Here is a 19,880-nt window from a genome sequence, read left to right on the forward strand (position 1 = left end):
TAACTTTTCTGAGAAAAGTCAACTGGCATTATTAGAGCTTCCTAATCCCCACCCCAACTCAAGTTTTTGAATAAATTTTCCTCTTAATATTTTAATAAAGCAGCTACTTCATTATGAATATAAATTGTGCATAAAATGGAATTTATTTTTGTCTCCCTTGATGTTTCTTCTTGTACGTAAAAATGACACAATATTGAATTTATATGACTTAAAATTAACAGACACCTGTTGACTAGAACTCATATCAGCAGCATCTTGCCATGTTTCAAGAAGTAACAATCACCACTAATAATTTCAAAGACAGCAGACAGTTAACCAGTGTAAGCTATCTCACTAAATAATGAGTCCAGTTAACAACATGGCTGACATTAAATTAACATTAGAATTACCAGAGCCTACGAAAAAACTCGTAGATCAGTCCCACCTTAAATCGCTTCGCACCTCTCCATCAGCGTCTTTTGTCCTTTAAATGTGTTGATAAGCACCAAGCAGCCTGCTATCACATCCCCCACTGCCGCACAGTTTTCTCAGCTTGTCTGTTTACCTGCATGTCAGTTGCTTAGAGTTGTACAGAGTGAGAAGTCAAGCAAAATGACACCTTTTATAAATACTATATCGTTATTTGGAACACATGCATTTCATGTGTGCTCCGTGTCTACAACAATCTATGTACAGTAAACACATCGTTAAAACAAAAGTTTTTCATGTTTTAGTAATAATTGACAAAATGTAGACATGAAGTGTTTAATGTGTGAAGCCAAATATCCAAACATGAAATGCATATGTTCCAAATAACGATATAGAATTTATAAAAGGTGTCATTTTGCTTGACTCCTCACTCTGTACAACTCTAAGCAACTGACATGCAGGTAAACAGACTTGAGCTGAGAAAACTGTGCAGCGGTGGGGGATGTGATAGCAGGCTGCTTGCTGCTTATCGACACATTTACAGGACAAAAGACGCTGATGGAGAGGTGCGAAAGGATTTAAGGTGGGACGGATCTACAAGTTTTTTCATAGGCTCTGGTAATTCTAGTGTTAAGAAACTACAGCAAAAGCCTTCAACAACTCAGGCTCTCCAAGTCTATCTCATCCATGTTCTACGGTGACTATTCTGTTGCTAGAATATGTGCAGCACTTGATTTTCATTCAGCCATTTGATAAAGTGGTACATTTTGCTATGAACACTGCAATTGCAGCAACACTTTAAGGTAGAATTTCCTGTTGGGTTAAATTTTAACCAGACATTTGATATCAGAGCCAAGTATCTACCCACAGAGCTAAACACAGTTCCTAGGTGATTTTTAATAAGCTAGCTCTCTGGTAACTCTTAGATATCTTGCATCTAACACTGCATATAAACTGAAATGATAGAAAATGGCATTTGCTCATGTACATCCATTGTCATGAGTATTTATGATATCGACTACTGTCAGAAGCCTTCTGTTGTGCAGACTGTAACTGCCGGTGAGGCACCCTAAGCAACGAAATAAAATTACCTGACACCAGAATCTGAAGTACTGTACTTTTGCTTTGAAGTCCCGAACATATGTAATTTGTGGTCCATTCTCCCTGGATAGAAAAAACAGAGTAAACATTCATTTACCTGTCAAGCCCACTAAACAAGAGGTTTATAGCAGCAGCGAGAAACCCATTTGTTTGCCATTTCCTTCACCAGAAAATACACTGAAGCCACACTTTTATACGGGTAAGACAAACAAATAAAAACAATCAGAATTAATCTAAATATCTTAAATATGTGATACAGCTGTAGTTTATATTAACAGTATTAGGCTCAAAATAGAGATCTACTGTCCAAGGTGTGCATGTTTATCAAACGGCACACATAAACAGAAGCGTGCATACACAATCACACACAGTGAATTAAAAGGGACCTTTGTGTTATTTCATATTTATTATATCAAATGACACCAATCAGGAGCTTGGTTGCTATGTGTCACTTGTGGGTAAGGCAGAAGGTACATTTTCCTCAATTCTATAAAAGTGGCCATAAAAAGGCTAACAGAACCAAAAACATTTTTTTTTTCAGTATTCAGTGCCTTCTTATTATTTAATCATTAGTTCCAGTACTGGCTCTCTTGGAGGTAGTATGTGAAACCTTACCTGGCAATCTCATACAAAGCAGGTACGGGTTCCGGAAGTCCATCTGTTCATCTAAGGGCACATTCACACCTTTAGACTTTGATATTTGGTTATAGATGTTCAATTTTGAGTGCCCAATTCATTTAACCAACATGTATTAAGATTTAAGTGTGCCCACTTCCCATGATACTATTTGAAAATAATTATTTATATGATTAACATTTTACTCAGAACTCAGATTTATGCTACAGTAAGTAATATTTTTTTCTAATTAGTCATGCTAGGCTGACTGCCAAAGGCTGATTATGCAAACTGACAGACTATTCTTCTATTTGTTGTAACCAATTACTTCCAACAAAAGATGCCAAGGACAATCTTGATAGCAGTGCATTCAAACCACAAATACTACAGAATGAATCATAGCTGCTGCACATATCACCTCAATCTTTTCAATTTTGAACAAGAGTTTGTGAAGAACAAATGAGTATATACTGTAGATGTTCAATTAAACTATAATTGAACTAACTGATAACTAAGAGACACAGCTGGACTGTTTAAATGTTTATGAAATAATGTAAAGACTCATTTCTGCAAGCAAAGGAAAGATACTGAACAAAAGACATAAAAGGCATATCATGGTGGGATAGATTGTGTTTTCCAGTACATTAGACCCAAGTATTATTATGTGGCTCAATATCACAAACAGCATGCAATCATGTTCAATTCTTGATTCTTAAAACTCTTATGTACCTAAGGATATGAAATGTATTTAATTTATTCATATTGTAACAACAGTGTGATGCTCTGGCTTTAGGTTCACCCCTTTCCAATGCTAATTTAGAACACCCTTGCTTCCTAGTCTAGCACATGAGCAAAAAATAGTGCTGTGAATTAACAATGCATTGTAAATTACTAAAACGAAACCAAGTGAAAAAGGAAGGTCTTCAGGTGGGAACAATTATTACATGCTGGCTGCTACCACCGCCGTACCCTGAAAGGCATACATGTTGACTACTAAAATATCATAATCTATGAAGTTAACCATACTGTACAATGCTAGTGGGAATATTTAGAGAAAATCAGAGAAGTGAAGGATGGTACAAGGAAAATTTAGTTTATGCTCGACAGCTTTATTTTAATTTATAAAAAAAAAAAAACTACAAGAAAATGATGATGCTCAAATTTTTGTTATGTGATAGAATAAATATCTGTAATGTGAGAGTGAAGGACAGTGACAATATGCCCCTTAAAAAAAAAAAGAACAACTGAAGGCTACTTCCACTCTGAAAAATGATAAAAAGGTTAAACATGCAATTTTTTGTCAATATAGCCATCAGCAGGAGTGACTCAGGCTATAGGGTCTCTAGCCTTCCTTTCATTTTTTCTGTCACTGAAATAATCTTTATATATTTGTGCCTCACCTAAATAAATAAAACAAAGAATGAATCTGCATTTTTAAGTCAACATATCTCTGTTGTGATGTTAAAATGACTTTCCATGTGCAGTTTTCATTCTTTTACAGAATGGAGTAAAGATGCACCTCAATTTGATCAGACCTGCTTCAATATGATCTATTTAATGACTATCTAAAAACTGCATACATCTCGTACGCAACAGAATTAACAGAGAGGAAGTCAATACATTTACTTTCTTTGAATTGCATTTACATGTGCAGAAGTACATTTCATTTTATCAGTGGGTTCTCCATCAGGCTGAATCAAAAATATCATAGCTTTTTACCAAGTATTTAATCTTTGATGGGAACTGCTCAGTACATTGTAGCGCTGCCACATAAACATAATATGTTTTCTGCTGTCGATCAGGTGTTGTGGGGAACATTCTTACATCCAGAGATTGACAGCGGTGCCCCAGAGGTGGAACTTCCGGTTTTACTGTTTTTTTCGGGGAGTCATTTGAATAAAGCGCGCCATTTTAAAGAGAGAAGGGGAAGAGGCGGAAAAAAGACAAAAAAAAGAGCATTGGATATGTAAAAACAGATCAGCTACTACATGGGCCATGTAAGAAGTCTAGGAGCTCCTACAGTCCTCTCAGAAGGTGGAAGGTCTTCTTTTGATCGGGGAATCGAACGTTCCGCTAATTCCTACGGACTCGGGTGAGCTATTTCTAAGGACTTACTATATTGTATCATGACGCAAGACTGACTGTATGTCTTTTATGACGAACAGGTGATTGTGCTAGTAGTCCGCAATTTTCACGACTCCTCATTTGGCCTGCCGGCAGTTGCGGGGCAGAACAGTGGACAACTGTGGATCTATTTATCATCTCTGGAAGGGGAACTGGGGGAATGAATATTGTTATTGTGTACAGTATATATGTATATATTTGTGGTGCTGCAATATAAGGGTTATTTAGGGTTGGGGGGTGCATGTGTAAGGGATTGTATTTTTTTTGTTGTTTATTTTATGTAATGTGATGATAGATATTGACTATAGTTTTTGTGGGCTATAAATGCATTGGTATTAAGGGACTGTTTTGTGTAGAATAAAGGGTACAGTAATCCCTCCTCTATCGCGGGGGTTGCGTTCCAGACCCCCCCGCGAAAGGTGAAAATCCGCAAAGTAGAAACCATATGTTTATTTGGTTATTTTTATATTGTCATGCTTGGGTCACAGATTTGCACAGAAACACAGGAGGTTGTAGAGAGACAGGAACTTTATACAAACAATGCAAACAAACATTGGTCTCTTTTTCAAAAGTTTAAACTGTGCTCCATGACAAGACGGAGATGACAGTTCCGTCTCACAATTAAAAGAATGCAAACATATCTTCCTCTTCAAAGGAGTGCGCGTCAGGAGCAGAGAATGTCAGAGAGAGAGAGAGAGAAAAAAGCAAACAAAAATCAATAGGGCTGTTTGGCTTTTAAGTATGCGAAGCACCGCCGGACAAAGCAGCTGCAAGGATGTACAATGTAAAGGTAGACTTTCACCATTTTTTAGAGGAGCGTCCGTGTCCTCTATGCCAGTGTGCGAACAGCCCCTCTGCTCACACCCCCTCCGTCAGGAGCACAGAATGTCAGAGAGAGAGAGAGAGAGAGAGACAGAGAAAAACAAACAATCAAAAATCAATTTGTGCCCTTCGAGCTTTTAAGTATGCGAAGCACCGAGCGGGAAGCATGTCGCTTGACAAAGCAGCTGCACAGGAGGGAGCAACGTGAAGGTAATCTTTCAGCATTTTTAGACTAGCATCCGTATTGTCTAGGTGTGCGAACAGCCCCCCTGCTCACACCCCCTCCGTCAGGGGCAGAGAATGTCAGAGCAAGAGAGAGAGAGAGAGGAAAGCAAACAATCAAAAATCAATACGTGCTGTTTTATCTTTTAAGTATGCGAAGCACAGTGCAGGAAGCATATTGCTTGAGAAAGCAGCCATATGTAAGCCCAGCAAGGAAGAGAGCAATGTGAAGGTAATCTTTCAGCGTTTTTTTGAGGAGCGGCCGTATCCTCTAGGGGTGCGAACAGCCCCCGTGCTCACAATATATTTGAGGAGTTTTATTTAATACGTAATACGCGCTCTGGTTGGGTAGCTTCTCAGCCATCTTCCAATAGCGTCCCTTGTATGAAATCAACTGGGCAAACCAACTGAGGAAGCATGTATCAGAAATTAAAAGACCCATTGTCCGCAGAAATCCGCGAACCAGCAAAAAATCTGCGATATATATTTAAATATGCTTACATATAAAATCCGCGATAGAGTGAAGCCGCGAAAGTCTAAGCGCGATATAGCGAGGGATTACTGTATACGGGAAATTTATTGGGGTGTGATATTGGCCTATCCTTTTATCATCTGCCGTCACCTAGGACAGATTAGTGGTAACAATCGTCTCATGTTAGAGCTCGAGACGAATTGTTACAACATATTTGAACTAACCAACATTTTGACAGATTTTATCTATATATAAATATTTTTACATAACACAACACCAAGTTTTTGCTTAACTTTGTACTCACAGTGATGATTTTCCAGTCCTTGGGTCAATATACGTTGTAGTTCTCTTATTATGATCCACAAAGTATGGGATTCCATCAACTGTGAATCTCATCTCCCATCCCTCTGGCAATGGTTTTTCATTCAAAAGCCTACAAAAAGCAGCAGGGCAATCTTAGTCCAGGTTTTTCCTAATTAAATGCTAAGACATGTGTTCCCAAAAAAGAGCAACATGCATATGCAAATTTAAACTAAATTATACCTCATTAACAGCTGGTACCCAGGAGCTTGGCATGTTGACACACTGTGTGTCAGCATCATACATTTTAAAGAGGTGAGTGAACAGGGGTTTGGACATTCACTTGCATTCCAACCAGCTAGAACTCTACACCTTACACAAGATACCCGATAACTTGGTGAAATGCACTGAAAGCTAGGAGCTACTACTGTTAGGGCACAATAAGAGAACAGCAGTCATGCTGGAACAAAACTAAAATACAGAAGGATTCACAAGGGTTAAAAGGAAGTAAAGTTTACTCAGACGAATATGAGGGGGTCCTTTATTATAGTTATACTAGCTGAAATACCCAGTGTTGTCCGGGAATAAACTGTTTTTTTTTTTTTTTTAACTGTTTGAGAAAAATATAATAAAAAAACCCCCACAACTTTAACAATAAAAATAAATTAACAAACAATGAAGACTCACTAATGTGCTTGTCTTGCGGTCTTGCATGTATGTTATCATCCAGCTGATGCTCAGAACCGGCCAACTCTATTTAATTTCAAAAGCAGCAGGCGCCCGGGCAGTGGGGGTGCTCAGACATAAAGAATGCTGGCAGTCACCTCCAGTTCGCCCTCTGGTGGTCATTTCAAGTGTCAACTGGATGATAACATGCATACAAGATCGCAAGATCACCCCCCCACCCTACCCAGAAGGGGATGGGTTAGGGTTGATTTCACCCTACAGTATTTTTAGTCGACCAATGAGAAACATGTGTACCAAGTGTCATGAAAATTGCTCCAGCCGTTCCGAAGTGATGCTGAAACAGACACACACATTATATATATATATATATATATATATATATATATATATACACACATACATACATACATATACATATATACATACAGTATATATAAAATGAACTGAACAACAGGCAAAACTCAAGATCAGCACTTTTTTTATCTGAATCCCACTGAGTGGCTGGGGATTAGCCTACAGATACATTTTCCATTATGTGTTTATTACAGCCCATTAAAAAGTTACGAGTTTATTAAGAAAGGGTAACCATGAAGCAGTTTCCTCAATATCTATGTTAAACCATAAAGAGCATTTGGGGGCTAAAAATTGTCTATAGTAACCCAGAATAAAACAGTTACACTAATGTATAAAGTTGTTTAATTCTGCACTTCTTGACACAAATCTAGCCACAAAAATGTAGCTACTTCATACTCTGTTGCCAGCAATGGATAACCCAAGATTTACATTGTAAATGCAAAAGTAAGGCTAAAGTGTCCACTTTCTAGGACATTTCCAGACAAGAGTGTCAAATCCATATTTACAATTATCTTATTCCAGACCTGTCTAAGAAGTTAAGTCTGTCTCCATTATAAGCTGTACATGACAGTCCCTGGAGTGTGATTGGCACACACTACCCAATTTTTCTTTGTCAAGCATGGTACCCTAACCCAGTCACTTTTAATATCGATCCTAAACACCACCACTCCAACTAACATCACCTTTGGAAAATCTCAACAATTTGCGATTTGGCCATGCACTCTACTGACTAACAAATAAAAAAGGGGACACATCGGAGCTCTAGGCTGAACCACTGTGACTGCCTACAAGTTGCTTTCCATGCCAAACCCATTGCAGATCTATATAAAGAAGTACATGGCATTTGCGTAGATTGGGAAATGCTGCTCAGCATGAAGAAAACTTTAATAAGCAAAGATGATTGCATTCCATACTACCACTTTCCTACCACACAGCTAGTTCACAACTTTTATTACCCCAGGGAATTGGGGTGTTGCTCAAATCGAAGGCAATGTTATCCTATTACTAGCAAAGGTGTTGGGCTAAAAAAAAAAAAAAAAAAGACGATTGCAAATTCTCACACTTAGTCCAAGACACACAGAGATTCATTAGCTAAGTGTTTCATTCTCACATTTCACAAACATACAGGTAATACTCTGTTGCTGGAAAAGCGGACTGAGATTTTGTTCAAAAAAACCCTTTGAAAGCAAAACATTATCTAAAAAGGCAACACAGTCCTACAGACAGATATGTGGATGCATGTACGGCACTCTTTTCAATCCTAAAATCTTCTCTCCATCTCCTTTCTGTAACGAGGTTTCGCTACTAATGTTTGAAGCATTGTTATCTTACAGTATACAAACAAGTACACAACATAGAGAGGGCACTGTTCCATCACAGAGATGACTACAATATTCTCAGTTTTTAATACTGCTCACTATAAAAGGTGCAATACAAACTAATGCTTAACTAACTGGTTAAATCCAGCTAGATTACAGAACACAGAAAATCAGTGAAAACCTGAAAAGCCGCCATAAAAACAACTTACCCTTGTGTTCTTGGGTCCTCCCATTGTGTCGAACGAGTAGGATGATGAACAAAGTACACTCGGCCATTACTGTCGGTTCGTTTTTCTTTTATTTAAAGAGGGGAAAAATGGTATGTTAAAATCATGCACTTATTTTGAAAGAAGAGAGAAAAATGTGGAACACAGCTAATTTCTAATGTCAGCAAACCTCTCTACAATTTTCTCATTACAACTGCTAAATACTAACCTATAGAGACATGCTGTTTCAGAAGTATTTAGGCCCTGTGTCACCCTTTTAACAGGTTGAATGAAATATAGATAGAACATGACCCGGGCATTTAGACGTCTGCAGACAAATTCCATGCTTCTGTCCTGTTTCTAATAGATTATTATTATTTCATTCTGGCTAAATAGAGAATAACAACTAACTGGTCAAATTAACCATACATTAACACAAGAATCCCTGAAGCCTATGAAAAAACTTGTAATCCCACGCCACCTCAAATTGCTTCGCACCTCTCCTCATCAGGGTCTTTCGTTTTGTAAATTGCTTGCATACTAAAGTGACCATAGTTGCAGTGCTACAGTCTATCAGCTGTGAGGAAGCAGTCTTTTGTTACGGTTCTGCCTTTGTCCAGTCTGATAGCGGTCACAGGACATTATATCTTTGATTGCCAGTACCACAAATAGTTCTGAGCAGGCATCAACCACAGTACCAACTGTAATCATCACTGCTCTTGTGAAAAGAATGGAGATAAATGCCATCAACTCAGAGAGGGAAAGGAAAGTTTATTGTACCATGTGAACGTCACTGAGAGAATAAAACTGAATCATAAAGAAAAGTGCTAACTTTTACAAGTAGCCAAAATTTACACCAGGTGTTAGACTCAAATCAATTGTATGTTTTTATTATAGTAATAATAAGCAGCTCACTACTCAAAACGTGGAGCACCAGGACTCGAACCGGCAACCTGTTGGTTATAAGGCAGCAGTTTTTACCTCCCCACCATCCAAGAATATGTTTTAACTTTCTGTTGTTTGACATTTGAACTTGGGTTTTTAACTCATTGACAGCAACATGTAAACTGATTTTTATTTTTACTTTGGTTATATTCTTGAATAAAAGCGCACGTTTATTTGATATTTGGACTAAAGTCTTCACACATTATATACTTCACGTCATTATTAGTATAACATGGAAAAAGTTTCTGCTTTAGGTATGTGTTCAGCATTTCTTGCCTCGCATTTCCTTTCATCCTACACTTACCCAGATCTTTGTAGACACTGAACACTCATGAAATGCATGTGTTCCAAATAACGATATACTGCATTATTTACCCAATACATCTCCAGGCACCTCACAGGCAGAATCGGAGCCTTGGCTTGAGCTGGGAAAAGGATAGCAGGCTGCTTGAGCTGATCAACACATTTGCAAAACAAAAGACGCCAATGCAGAGGTGTGAAGGAATTTAAGGTGGCCCAGGATTACGAGTTTTTCCGTAGGCTTCAGGGATTCTAGTGTTAAAAAAAAAAAACACTGCATGTGCATTTACATCAATATTTCACCTACACCAGGGACCAGCCATGAACCAGAACAAGTCTAATGAGCTAGCTCCAGTTATGTCACCAACACAAGCAAAAACTCTTAAGGAGGTGATACCTACACAGTGATTACCTCAAACAGGTGGATAGTTGCATACATAAACACAAGGAAGAGGTAGCAGATGTTATTAATGAACTTATTTGTTCCTTTTTGTTGATAACCCATTTTTGACTGTTTATTGATTGTTTTTATACTGCACAGGATGTTCATTTCTGACAATGTTTTCGATATTTGCATAAATGCTGGAATTCACTGTGGATTTAAGTTTCCAAATTCTGTTGAAAACTGTAAATAGTCGCTTGCACTTTCTCCAAGGATCAGTCAAACTGTGTATCTATTTTGCTTACAAGCAAACATTCCAAATTTGTCAGTTGATTTCCAGAAACTTTGGAAAAAAAAAAACATAATGGAAACAAAACAACTGGCCTGGTTCCATGTGGTAGTAAATTAGAAGGTAATTCACATTATGGACACTTTCTGGATGTCAAATGATTGACTTGTGGTTTGAAGCTGATGAGACAACTTATTATGACAATTAGAGAACACATTTTACCCCATCCATGTGGTAGTGGTCCTAGTGGATCAAACTCTTTGTTCTGTGTAGCTGGGACCTGGTCCTGAAGCTGATTAAAAAGAAAAGCAATAGATTAGTCAACTTGCCCTGGATTTGTAGTGACCTGGGTCAAAAAAAAAAAAAAAAAAAAAGGCCGCTACTCATGACCTACCCCAAAAATAAATCTTTGGTTAAACTGCTGCATAGCACCCTGCAGTTGATTACGCTGTAGCTGCCACTGTTCATAATTCCTCACCGACTCCACAGTTGGTCTCTGCCATGTTGTTGTCCTTGTGATGTGATCAACATAGTAAATCCTTCCCATGGGGTCAACCCGTCGTTCCCAGCTATGAAGTAGAAGGGAAGACAAACCTTCTAACTAACAGTGAATAACAAACATGTAAATATGGATGCAGAGTGATTCAAATCAGAGCACATTTCTGAACAGAAAAATGTAGCACCACATTGTGATGTTCATTAGAAATTTGCTAATACTCAAAATTTACAGCTAAAAGTTAGGGTTTGTGCCTGAAGTGTTGCTGTAAAACAAACAATTGCCAGCTCTGTGCCAACCACTAAAAAACAGGTGGTCATTTTCCCATTTAACTCAAAACCTTAACTATTCCATTAACCAAGGTACAGTATCATTTCTGGCTGTGTTAATTTTTCACCGCAGTTGTAACAACCTGATGCAGGTTAGGTGGATTGGCGATTCTAAATTGGCCCTAGTGTGTGCTTGGTGTGTGGGTGTGTTTGTGTGTGTTCTGCGGTGGGTTGGCACCCTGCCCGGGATTGGTTCCTGCCTTGTGCCCTGTGTTGGCTGGGATTGGCTCCAGCAGACCCCCGTGACCCTGTGTTCGGATTCAGAGGGTTGGAAAATGGATGGATGGATGTAACAACCTGTCCAGCCAGACATGACATGTTTGTGGTGGCCAAACAAAATTAGGTGAAAGGGCTGAAAGATCACTGCTGTGTCTTCCGAACAAAGATGTGGGAAAGGAATATTAGTGGCTGCAGTCAGTATTGTGTTCACTCAATAAAAAACTTTCATGTAATCTGTGCAGATGTCATAGAATTTTCTGCCCAACACTACTGCAAAATGATTATTAAAATGGAACTGTTAGGAATTTTTATTCTCTGACTATCTGTCACTGATGTACTGAGAAAAACATTGTACACAGTAAGCTCCCAGAAGTGGGCGATCACAAAATGGCAACTCTGAAACTTTCTAGACCAATTTCAGTTTGCATTTCAAATAAACGATCAGAGAATAACAGCATTTGTAGTGCAAAAGTAGGGGACTGTTGATTGCACATATGGTAGAGATGTAGACATATGTCAATACAACCTGCCAGTTGTCCAACTATATAAATAAATAAGCACCTCCACTTTCTTTAGATATAAGTGTAATCTATATGTTGTTACGTATACAGATGTTCTTTGCTGTGTAACTGCCCTCCAACATCATAGCAATTACCCTGGAGGAAGGGGTTCTGGCCGTTCCCATGTTGTCCTCTTCTCAATGTGATCCACAAAATAAACACGGCCATTCTGATCTACCCTCTGTTCCCATCTATTCCAAAAAGAAACATAAAACCATATTTATTATAGATGTAAATCTTCTTATTATTAAATAAAACTTTGAAACCAATGCATTTGCACAATGACCGCTGCTACCATTTTTACCAGGTGTACTGAAAATAAGAAGAAAATGTGTCTTACCCTGGGGGAAGAGGGCCAGAATTGATGGGGTTCATTCTTTGTGTGACCAATGGCTGTGTTCCTACATCTGACGGTGCAGAGCTGGATGGTGACAATTCTAATCGACCCGTATGGTTAGAAACAACATGGTTCGCAGATGACTCTGAGATGGAGAGATCACTACTTGATGCATTTTTTGGAGGGCTAGGTACAGTTTCGATGGAAGGGACTAGAGAGAGAAAAGAAAGAGACAAACTAAGTGCATTCACTATACCTATGAGTAAATATATGAGATCAAGTAGTAAAAAATAAGGTTAATGAAAAAAAGTTACACAGTAATGCTCAACTATTACCAAATTATTCTGACACACTTTCTGTTTCATTATATAATCAAATACAGAGCCTTATGTGTGATTTCTGGATGTTGTTGCAATAATCTATCAATGTCAGAAACCAAATATTTATTTACAAATGAACAGAAACAGTGCTGTTGTCTGCTTGCACTGATAACAAAAAAGACTACAATTAAAGACCCATAGCTTGAAAAGTTTATGATTAAAAATCAAGTTTCATTTGCTTAAAAGTGAATGTATAGGATCCATAATAAGGAAATATAAGCTGGCATATAGTGCAGTATCTGTTACCTCACATTCCATCACAATCCCAGTAAATATGCAGAATTTGCACTTTCTCCACATGACTGCATGAGTTTCCTCCCAAGACACTGGTTTCTTCCGAGTTTTTAAAAAACATTTTACGAGTTTAATGTGTGTGTATGTGTATGACTGCACCTAGTGATGGACAGGCTGTCCAAACTAAAAAAGGACACAATTAATTTCAACAGGCCAATCACAATGAAAATGTTTTCCATACTTCTTTATTCAATTCTCTGTAAACCAGTCAAAATATCAATCTGGTTTAGACAGAATGTCAGTCCATTATATGAATGAAAAAAATAGTAGGTCAGTCTGATGATCTATTTTTATATATATTATCCCAGGAAATTTGGCCAAATCTTTCTAAGAGTCACCCAGGTTTAGCACGTTTGTTTATTTGTCTGATGTGTAAGGTAATGAAAAATGAAATAACAAGTGTAAAAAAGTTATTGACTCCTACAGAAACCTGAAACTAATTAATGTTATAATTCCCATTCATTATTTGAACACTGGATTTTGCAACTAACAGTAATTCATAAAATGGATGGATTAGTAAGTTTTCATATTTGTAATCTCCAAGTAATCTTGCAGTTAACTGAACTTTAAGAATCAACATTACTAATACAACAAAAACAAAACAAAGAAAGCCACGTAGTTGAAGTCAACTTTATCCTTTCACAGTTTCCTAAACCAGTAAGAATTGCACATTAACTCTATTGTTTTATAAGAGTGTTAAAAATCTAAAATTAAATTACAAATCTGAAATACTTCATATTAACACAGAACAAACTGTAATCTGTTCATACCAGCTGTTGAAGCTGGCCTTCGCGGTGTTGGTGGTGGGGGACGTGAAGGTCTGGGCGGCCTTAAAGATTTGGAACTACTCAATAACAAGGGAGAATCACTGCCATTCACAGCTCTGCTGTTACCCGAAGCCAAATCTTCAATGCTTTCTGCAGATGTAGAGATGTCTATGTTTGTCCTAGAACAGAAATTTCATGGTCACCAAGATTAAATACTGAAGGAAAAAAAAACAGAAAAATGAAAAAATACTATGTGACCCTGCGGTGGGCTGGCACCCTGCCCGGGGTTTGTTTCCTGCCTTGCACCCTGTGTTGGCTGGGATTGGCTCCAGCAGACCCCCGTGACCCTGTAGTTAGGATATAGTGGGTTGAATAATGGATGGATGGAATACTATATGACCTTTGACCTTAAGACATGTTTCTACATTACATGAAGCCTGATGAAAACTGACAACCATGATTATGGTTATGTTAATATTATATAAACAGACGTACATAACAGGATGGAATGACGTTATTACTTCGACTGTTAAGATGGTTTAATAGGTAAAAAAAAATTAAATTAAAAAATATACAGCACTGAAATTTTAGCTATACCTATCTCCATATTTATTTATTATTTATCATATCATAAACTATCCCCATAATATTTTAGAGTTGAAAGTTGTAAATATGTGAAGGCATGTCGTGACATTTTTTTCTTCTCCTGACAAGTATCGTACATCAGTTTAGAAAGACACAACAGATATTTATCAGCATCAAAGACAAATTAGCTGACTGTTGCTGCCTCTGCCCTCCAGAGAGGTAGCTTGAAACAGCTTTTTAGAATTATGTCATGTTGTCTACCTTGTTAATGGACAGTTGTAAATCCATGAAGAAGATAAAACAGTTCAGGTGCTCCATATGTTTCGTATCTTGGTCACTGTCTTTACGGACTTGGCACATTCTCCTTGTGCCTAGATGGGTGCTTTCTGGGAATTTCAGCTCCCGTAAAAGAAGTATGTGTTAGGTTAGTTGATGACTCTAAAATGGCCCAGTGTGGCAGAGTTTTAGTATGCATGTGAATATGCTCTGTGATAGATTGACATCCTCTCCAGGACTGGTTCCTGCCTTGCACCCTGTAATGTTAGTGTTCAAAACTGCAAAGCAAGAACAACGCTGCAGTTGCAGTATGGTCTTGTGCAAGGCAAAAAAAAACTTGTCTCTTACCTTTACAGAACTTTCGATGTTATTTTCTTGTATTATTACCACTTTCTTTTAAGAAACAACAACCTGGCCAGGACTGTTAAGGTGTGAGGACAATTGGTACCAGAAGCAAGCAAAACTATGCTTGACAGGTCCCTGGTCTTAACCAGTGGTCAGTTAGTAAACATGTGTTAGCCAGTTAGAACTTAGCAAAACAATCGGTCAGCCACTTAGATTTACTGTAAACAACCTAATTGTAACCAACTTAATATGAGATGGGGCAAAGGCTAGAGATCACCCATGGAGAAGTGTCCTCCTATTAGTCACTCATGCAACTTGAAAGCATCCCTGGAACACAAATCATTTTACACTACTGTGAGTGAAGACGATAATAATCTGATGTGGGTGTCATTAAAGACTTAACTGCCATTTTTCATTCCAAAATTTGGGTGAAGTTTGCCCTTTCCCAGTGCATACACTACACTGCAGCGGTGGAGATCCAGAAAACTATAATCCTGCAGTGGGAAACATTTTCTGAAAACATGGATGGGTAAACTAATATTTTAAGATGGAACTTTGTGCACTCGAGTGGCATGGTGGCGAAGTGGTAGCGCCGTTGCCTCACAGTAAGCAAACCAGGGTTCGCATCCCAGGTCCTCTCTGTGCCTGCGTAGGTTTCCTCCGGGTACCCTGGTTTCCTCTCACAGTCCAAAGACATGCAGGTTATATGGACTGGTGGTGCTACATTGGGCATAGTGTGTAGCTGGGGGTGGGTGAGTGTGTGTTCACTTGCCCTGCAATAGACTGGTGCCCTGTCCAGTGTCTGTTTCTGCCTTGTGGCCTATGCTAGCTGGGATAAGATTCAGGATGCCCTGCGACCCTATTCAGGACTAAGCAGGTTAGAATATGTCTGACTTTGAGTGCGGTTTTAGTCTCCAAAATATAAAAAAATTAATAGTTCTTGAGAAAGTCTAGAGAAAAGTAACCAGACAATTTCCAGGTCTGCTGGGTATGAGCTATAAGGCAAAATTGTAGAATCTCTGCAGTTTTCAGTTTAAGTAAACAAACTTTAGGACATCACATAACAGAAGTGCTTAAAATTATAAAGCAATGTAGCAGGATAGAGCCAGCTCTTACTTTAAAATGTGTTCTTCTACAAGGTGAACAGGGTCACAAAAGACCTGGCTAAGTGTACATTTCATAACAATGTCAAAAAACACAGAAAAACAGATACTAGTTTAGTAGAATTGTGAGACTAGATATTTTGCAGAAACAGGTATAGAGAGACTGAAAAGCTATGCTGGGCCAAAAGACCTACTCTAATAAAAATGTTTCTTATTCAGATATAACCAGTTTTCCTAATTAGAAACAAACTATGTGAACACTTCAATTGTAAACTGAAATGGATGGACAGCATAATGTAAAATAACAAATTGGAAGATAAAGAAATGAGTATTTTATGTTTTAACTGTCATGGTATACCTTTATTCTAACAGTACATTTTGTTAAATTGAATCCAAGTTTTTTTTCTGCTTTTTGGCATATGTACACAATAGAAGTCATGGTGACCAAATGTAATTATTGTTATTATTTTCTTTACCTCCCAATAACTGTGGCACTATTTCTTCGTGAATCAGCATTCTGCACTGAACCTGGGAAAAAAAATTAAACATAAACTATAGTATATATACAGTATGTGTGTGTGTGTGTGTGTGTGTTCTCACACATACACACAAACACACACACATATATATACTAGACATTAAGCCCGTTACAATAACGGGCGCTAGAACAGTAGTGCATAAACACTGCGCACGGCACCATGCGATGCGCACTTCACCAGAAGACACACACACACGGACACTGTGGATGCACACAGGGGTTTTATTAAAGAGGATATATATATATATATATATATAGATATATATATATATACACACACATACACACACTATATAACTATAACTATATACATATATACACACACAGTATAAAACTTTTTGATATAGATCTGCATTTTACATTTACAAAAACACACAAGTATTTAGCTGTACTGAGAATGAAAGACACAACATGAACTGCAGAACATGGTCTTTAAAAAGTAAATATCCAGAGAGACAGTAAAAAAAAAACAAAATTATAGCTGCAGATTTAAAAAGCATTTGAGTAAGATAATAAAAGTGCCAGCTACAATATACTGTTGCTGCTGTCTACTATGAGTTAATATCAGCTGCACTGTTTGAAGTTATCACGCCATCCAGCCTTTGGTCATCTACTTGTAACCAAATCACCTGGGCACAGCTGAAGGGTCCAAAAATCTCAGAACAAGACAAGAAACTGGCTTTGTTCTTCCTGGAGCAAAGGCTCTTGCTTGGTGACGCTGATGGGCTATATTCACAGCTATAAGTTTCAAGGAGTTAAATAAACATTAAAAGCCAAGTGCTTTTTGTCCCTTCATGTCTGCATGTTTGTCCTTCAATGCCTGTTTAGAGTTGTGTGTGTGGTTGTTTTGGGGGTAGCACTAGGCTTGAGACACAATAACCTGGTGTCAGGGAGATGTGGAAATTTAACATCTGTCTTTGGAAAATGACATTTAATTCTGAAGGCTGCTGCAGTGAGGTACTGTATCTATTAATTTAAGTGCTCTGGTTGAGAAAAATCTTCTGATTTTGAACAGTGACACAGCAAGAGCGAGCGTGTGCAATTTGACAACTAAATCACAAGCTAGTTTAGTTAACTGAAAAATTGACAGCTCACAGCTCAATTCCATTTTTATACACAGAGCCTTACAATGAGAAATCTTTTGCATTTGCTTGATGTTAAATGATCCTGTATCTTGCCCTCTACTTCTAGCTTACCCAGTGTGCAAATGTTCTGTTACCAACTGTAATCAGTCACTATTAATGACAATTTAAGGCTGTTGGTTAGAAACAGGTCACAACCCCAGATTTTAGAACAAGGATGGAGAATAGCAGGGCATTGCTTATAAGCATTTTGACAGTAAGGGATGCTGCTGTTCACATTTTCACATATTCAGTTATACAAGTCTTCTTTACAGATAAAATCTTTAGGGCGCCACAGACCCACCCTTTTGTAGCAGCAGGTAAAAACTGACATTTTCAAAAGATACAGTGGATGGCCTCTAGGTAAACAAACAGACTTTCTTTGAGTTATACATTTTCATGTAGGCTATAGGTAAAGCATGGGACATTTTACATCAGAAAGAGTGACAGCTCAAACAACTTTTAAGTACCCTGTAGTTCTACTATACTGCAAAGTAAAAAAACTAGTTTGAAATTTTTTTTACAAATGAATCATGAAGAGCATGAATATTGAACAAGTAAAATAAACGGTATGAAGCCTAGATTGGATTCATCCACTCCTTATATAATCACACAGATTTTATCAGCTCAAACTCAGACTGGAATTAAAACATCTGAATAGTATTCTGTATTTTTATGCCCTCATACTTGAACATCCCGCTTAAGAATTGTAACTCCAGTGTTGTTGACTTGATTTCTTAAAACTTTGAAACACTATGTACTTACTTTCAATACCATTTTCCACAGAGGCAAACATTTCAGGATCCACGGTGAGTCCATCCAAACAAACGGAGAGATCTCCTACTATTTCGGCAGGATCTTTATCTGTGCAAAGCATTAAGGTCTGAACAACCTCTGAAACTAAAAACAAGCCAATGCATTGGTTATTTTTCTTGGCTGCTAATAAAAGCAGTCCAGAAAATAAAAAAACAAACAAAATACAGCTAATCGGTCACATTCAAAAACTTAGATTGATAATAATATACAGCTATTACTGAATATATTCATTGCTGATGATATTTCAAATAATGCTGCTGCTTTCTCTTTACATGTTTTTCTCTTTGTGAGTGTTATATGTCAGTGGTCTTCAAACTAGAGGCTGTAGCACCACCAGGTTGCGCTTGAGGGGCTGCAGCAGTCCTGTGATTGTGACATCTCTCTATTATAAAAAAAAATCCTGGAAAGGAAAAGCAGGGTGACGAGACGTGATCTTCTCGGAAGTTCTAGGAAGACACTTAAAAGATCCATGAGACCAAAAAGACTGGCCATGGAGCGTCTCACGGGGACCGTAAACATGAGACTTGGTGCCAAGAGATTGTCCCAAGGCTGTCTCGCGGGGACGTGGAACATGAGATTCTTGCAAGACACGCCCTTCTTATCAAATAAGAGCACGGCTAGCAAAACACTCAGTCATGTAAAGGCACGTAGCACACACAGATCCTGTGCTCTCAGCACATATAAAGCGTGTAAGGACAATACGTTCTAGATGAAACGTCAACGGCTAAGCAAAGAAGAAAGAGCAGCGCGGAGAAAAGAGACCCAAAAGCATTGGAGAGAAAAAAGGCAGATAAGAGAATATGAAAGCAGTGGAATTTGAAAGGCTCAAACAAATGATGGCGCGATACACATGCACAGAAAGGTACAGAATATGAAAGCAGTAAAATTCGAAAGTATTGTAGCTTCCCAGCCAAGTTGAAGCCTTTTTTGTTTTTAATTGACTGTTAGGTCCGATTGAGGGAGGGCGGAGTACAGCATGGAAGACTCATAGCGGGGTATTGATTGATGCAGTAAGGGGGGGCGAAAGGAGGGGTTGGAGAGGGTGCTAGAAAGTTGTGTTTGGGGTTACAAAGTTGGCGATTGCTCAAGTAGAACTTTTGTCACACTTTATTACATCACTACAGTATCAAAAAAAAGATAGTAAAGATCGTATTAGCGCAAACAAAAG

General features: G+C 38.1%; 1 protein-coding gene across 1 annotated transcript in view; it reads right to left on the minus strand.

Annotated features, from left to right (window-relative positions):
* Positions 1-19,880, minus strand: part of LOC114659761 (E3 ubiquitin-protein ligase Itchy-like) — a 64,421-nt gene that overhangs the window by 18,128 nt on the left and 26,413 nt on the right. Inside the window, exons 5-14 of the mRNA XM_028812402.2 lie at positions 18,662-18,796; positions 16,714-16,765; positions 13,932-14,107; positions 12,491-12,698; positions 12,246-12,341; positions 10,941-11,115; positions 10,769-10,838; positions 8,634-8,718; positions 6,069-6,197; positions 1,500-1,572 (exon numbers count right to left, since the gene is read on the minus strand). Coding sequence (XP_028668235.1) covers positions 1,500-1,572; positions 6,069-6,197; positions 8,634-8,718; positions 10,769-10,838; positions 10,941-11,115; positions 12,246-12,341; positions 12,491-12,698; positions 13,932-14,107; positions 16,714-16,765; positions 18,662-18,796 — 1,199 coding nt within the window. The remainder of the gene's footprint in view (positions 1-1,499; positions 1,573-6,068; positions 6,198-8,633; positions 8,719-10,768; positions 10,839-10,940; positions 11,116-12,245; positions 12,342-12,490; positions 12,699-13,931; positions 14,108-16,713; positions 16,766-18,661; positions 18,797-19,880) is intronic.

The sequence above is a fragment of the Erpetoichthys calabaricus genome, chromosome 10 (assembly GCF_900747795.2).
Source record: "Erpetoichthys calabaricus chromosome 10, fErpCal1.3, whole genome shotgun sequence".
NCBI lineage: Eukaryota > Metazoa > Chordata > Cladistia > Polypteriformes > Polypteridae > Erpetoichthys > Erpetoichthys calabaricus.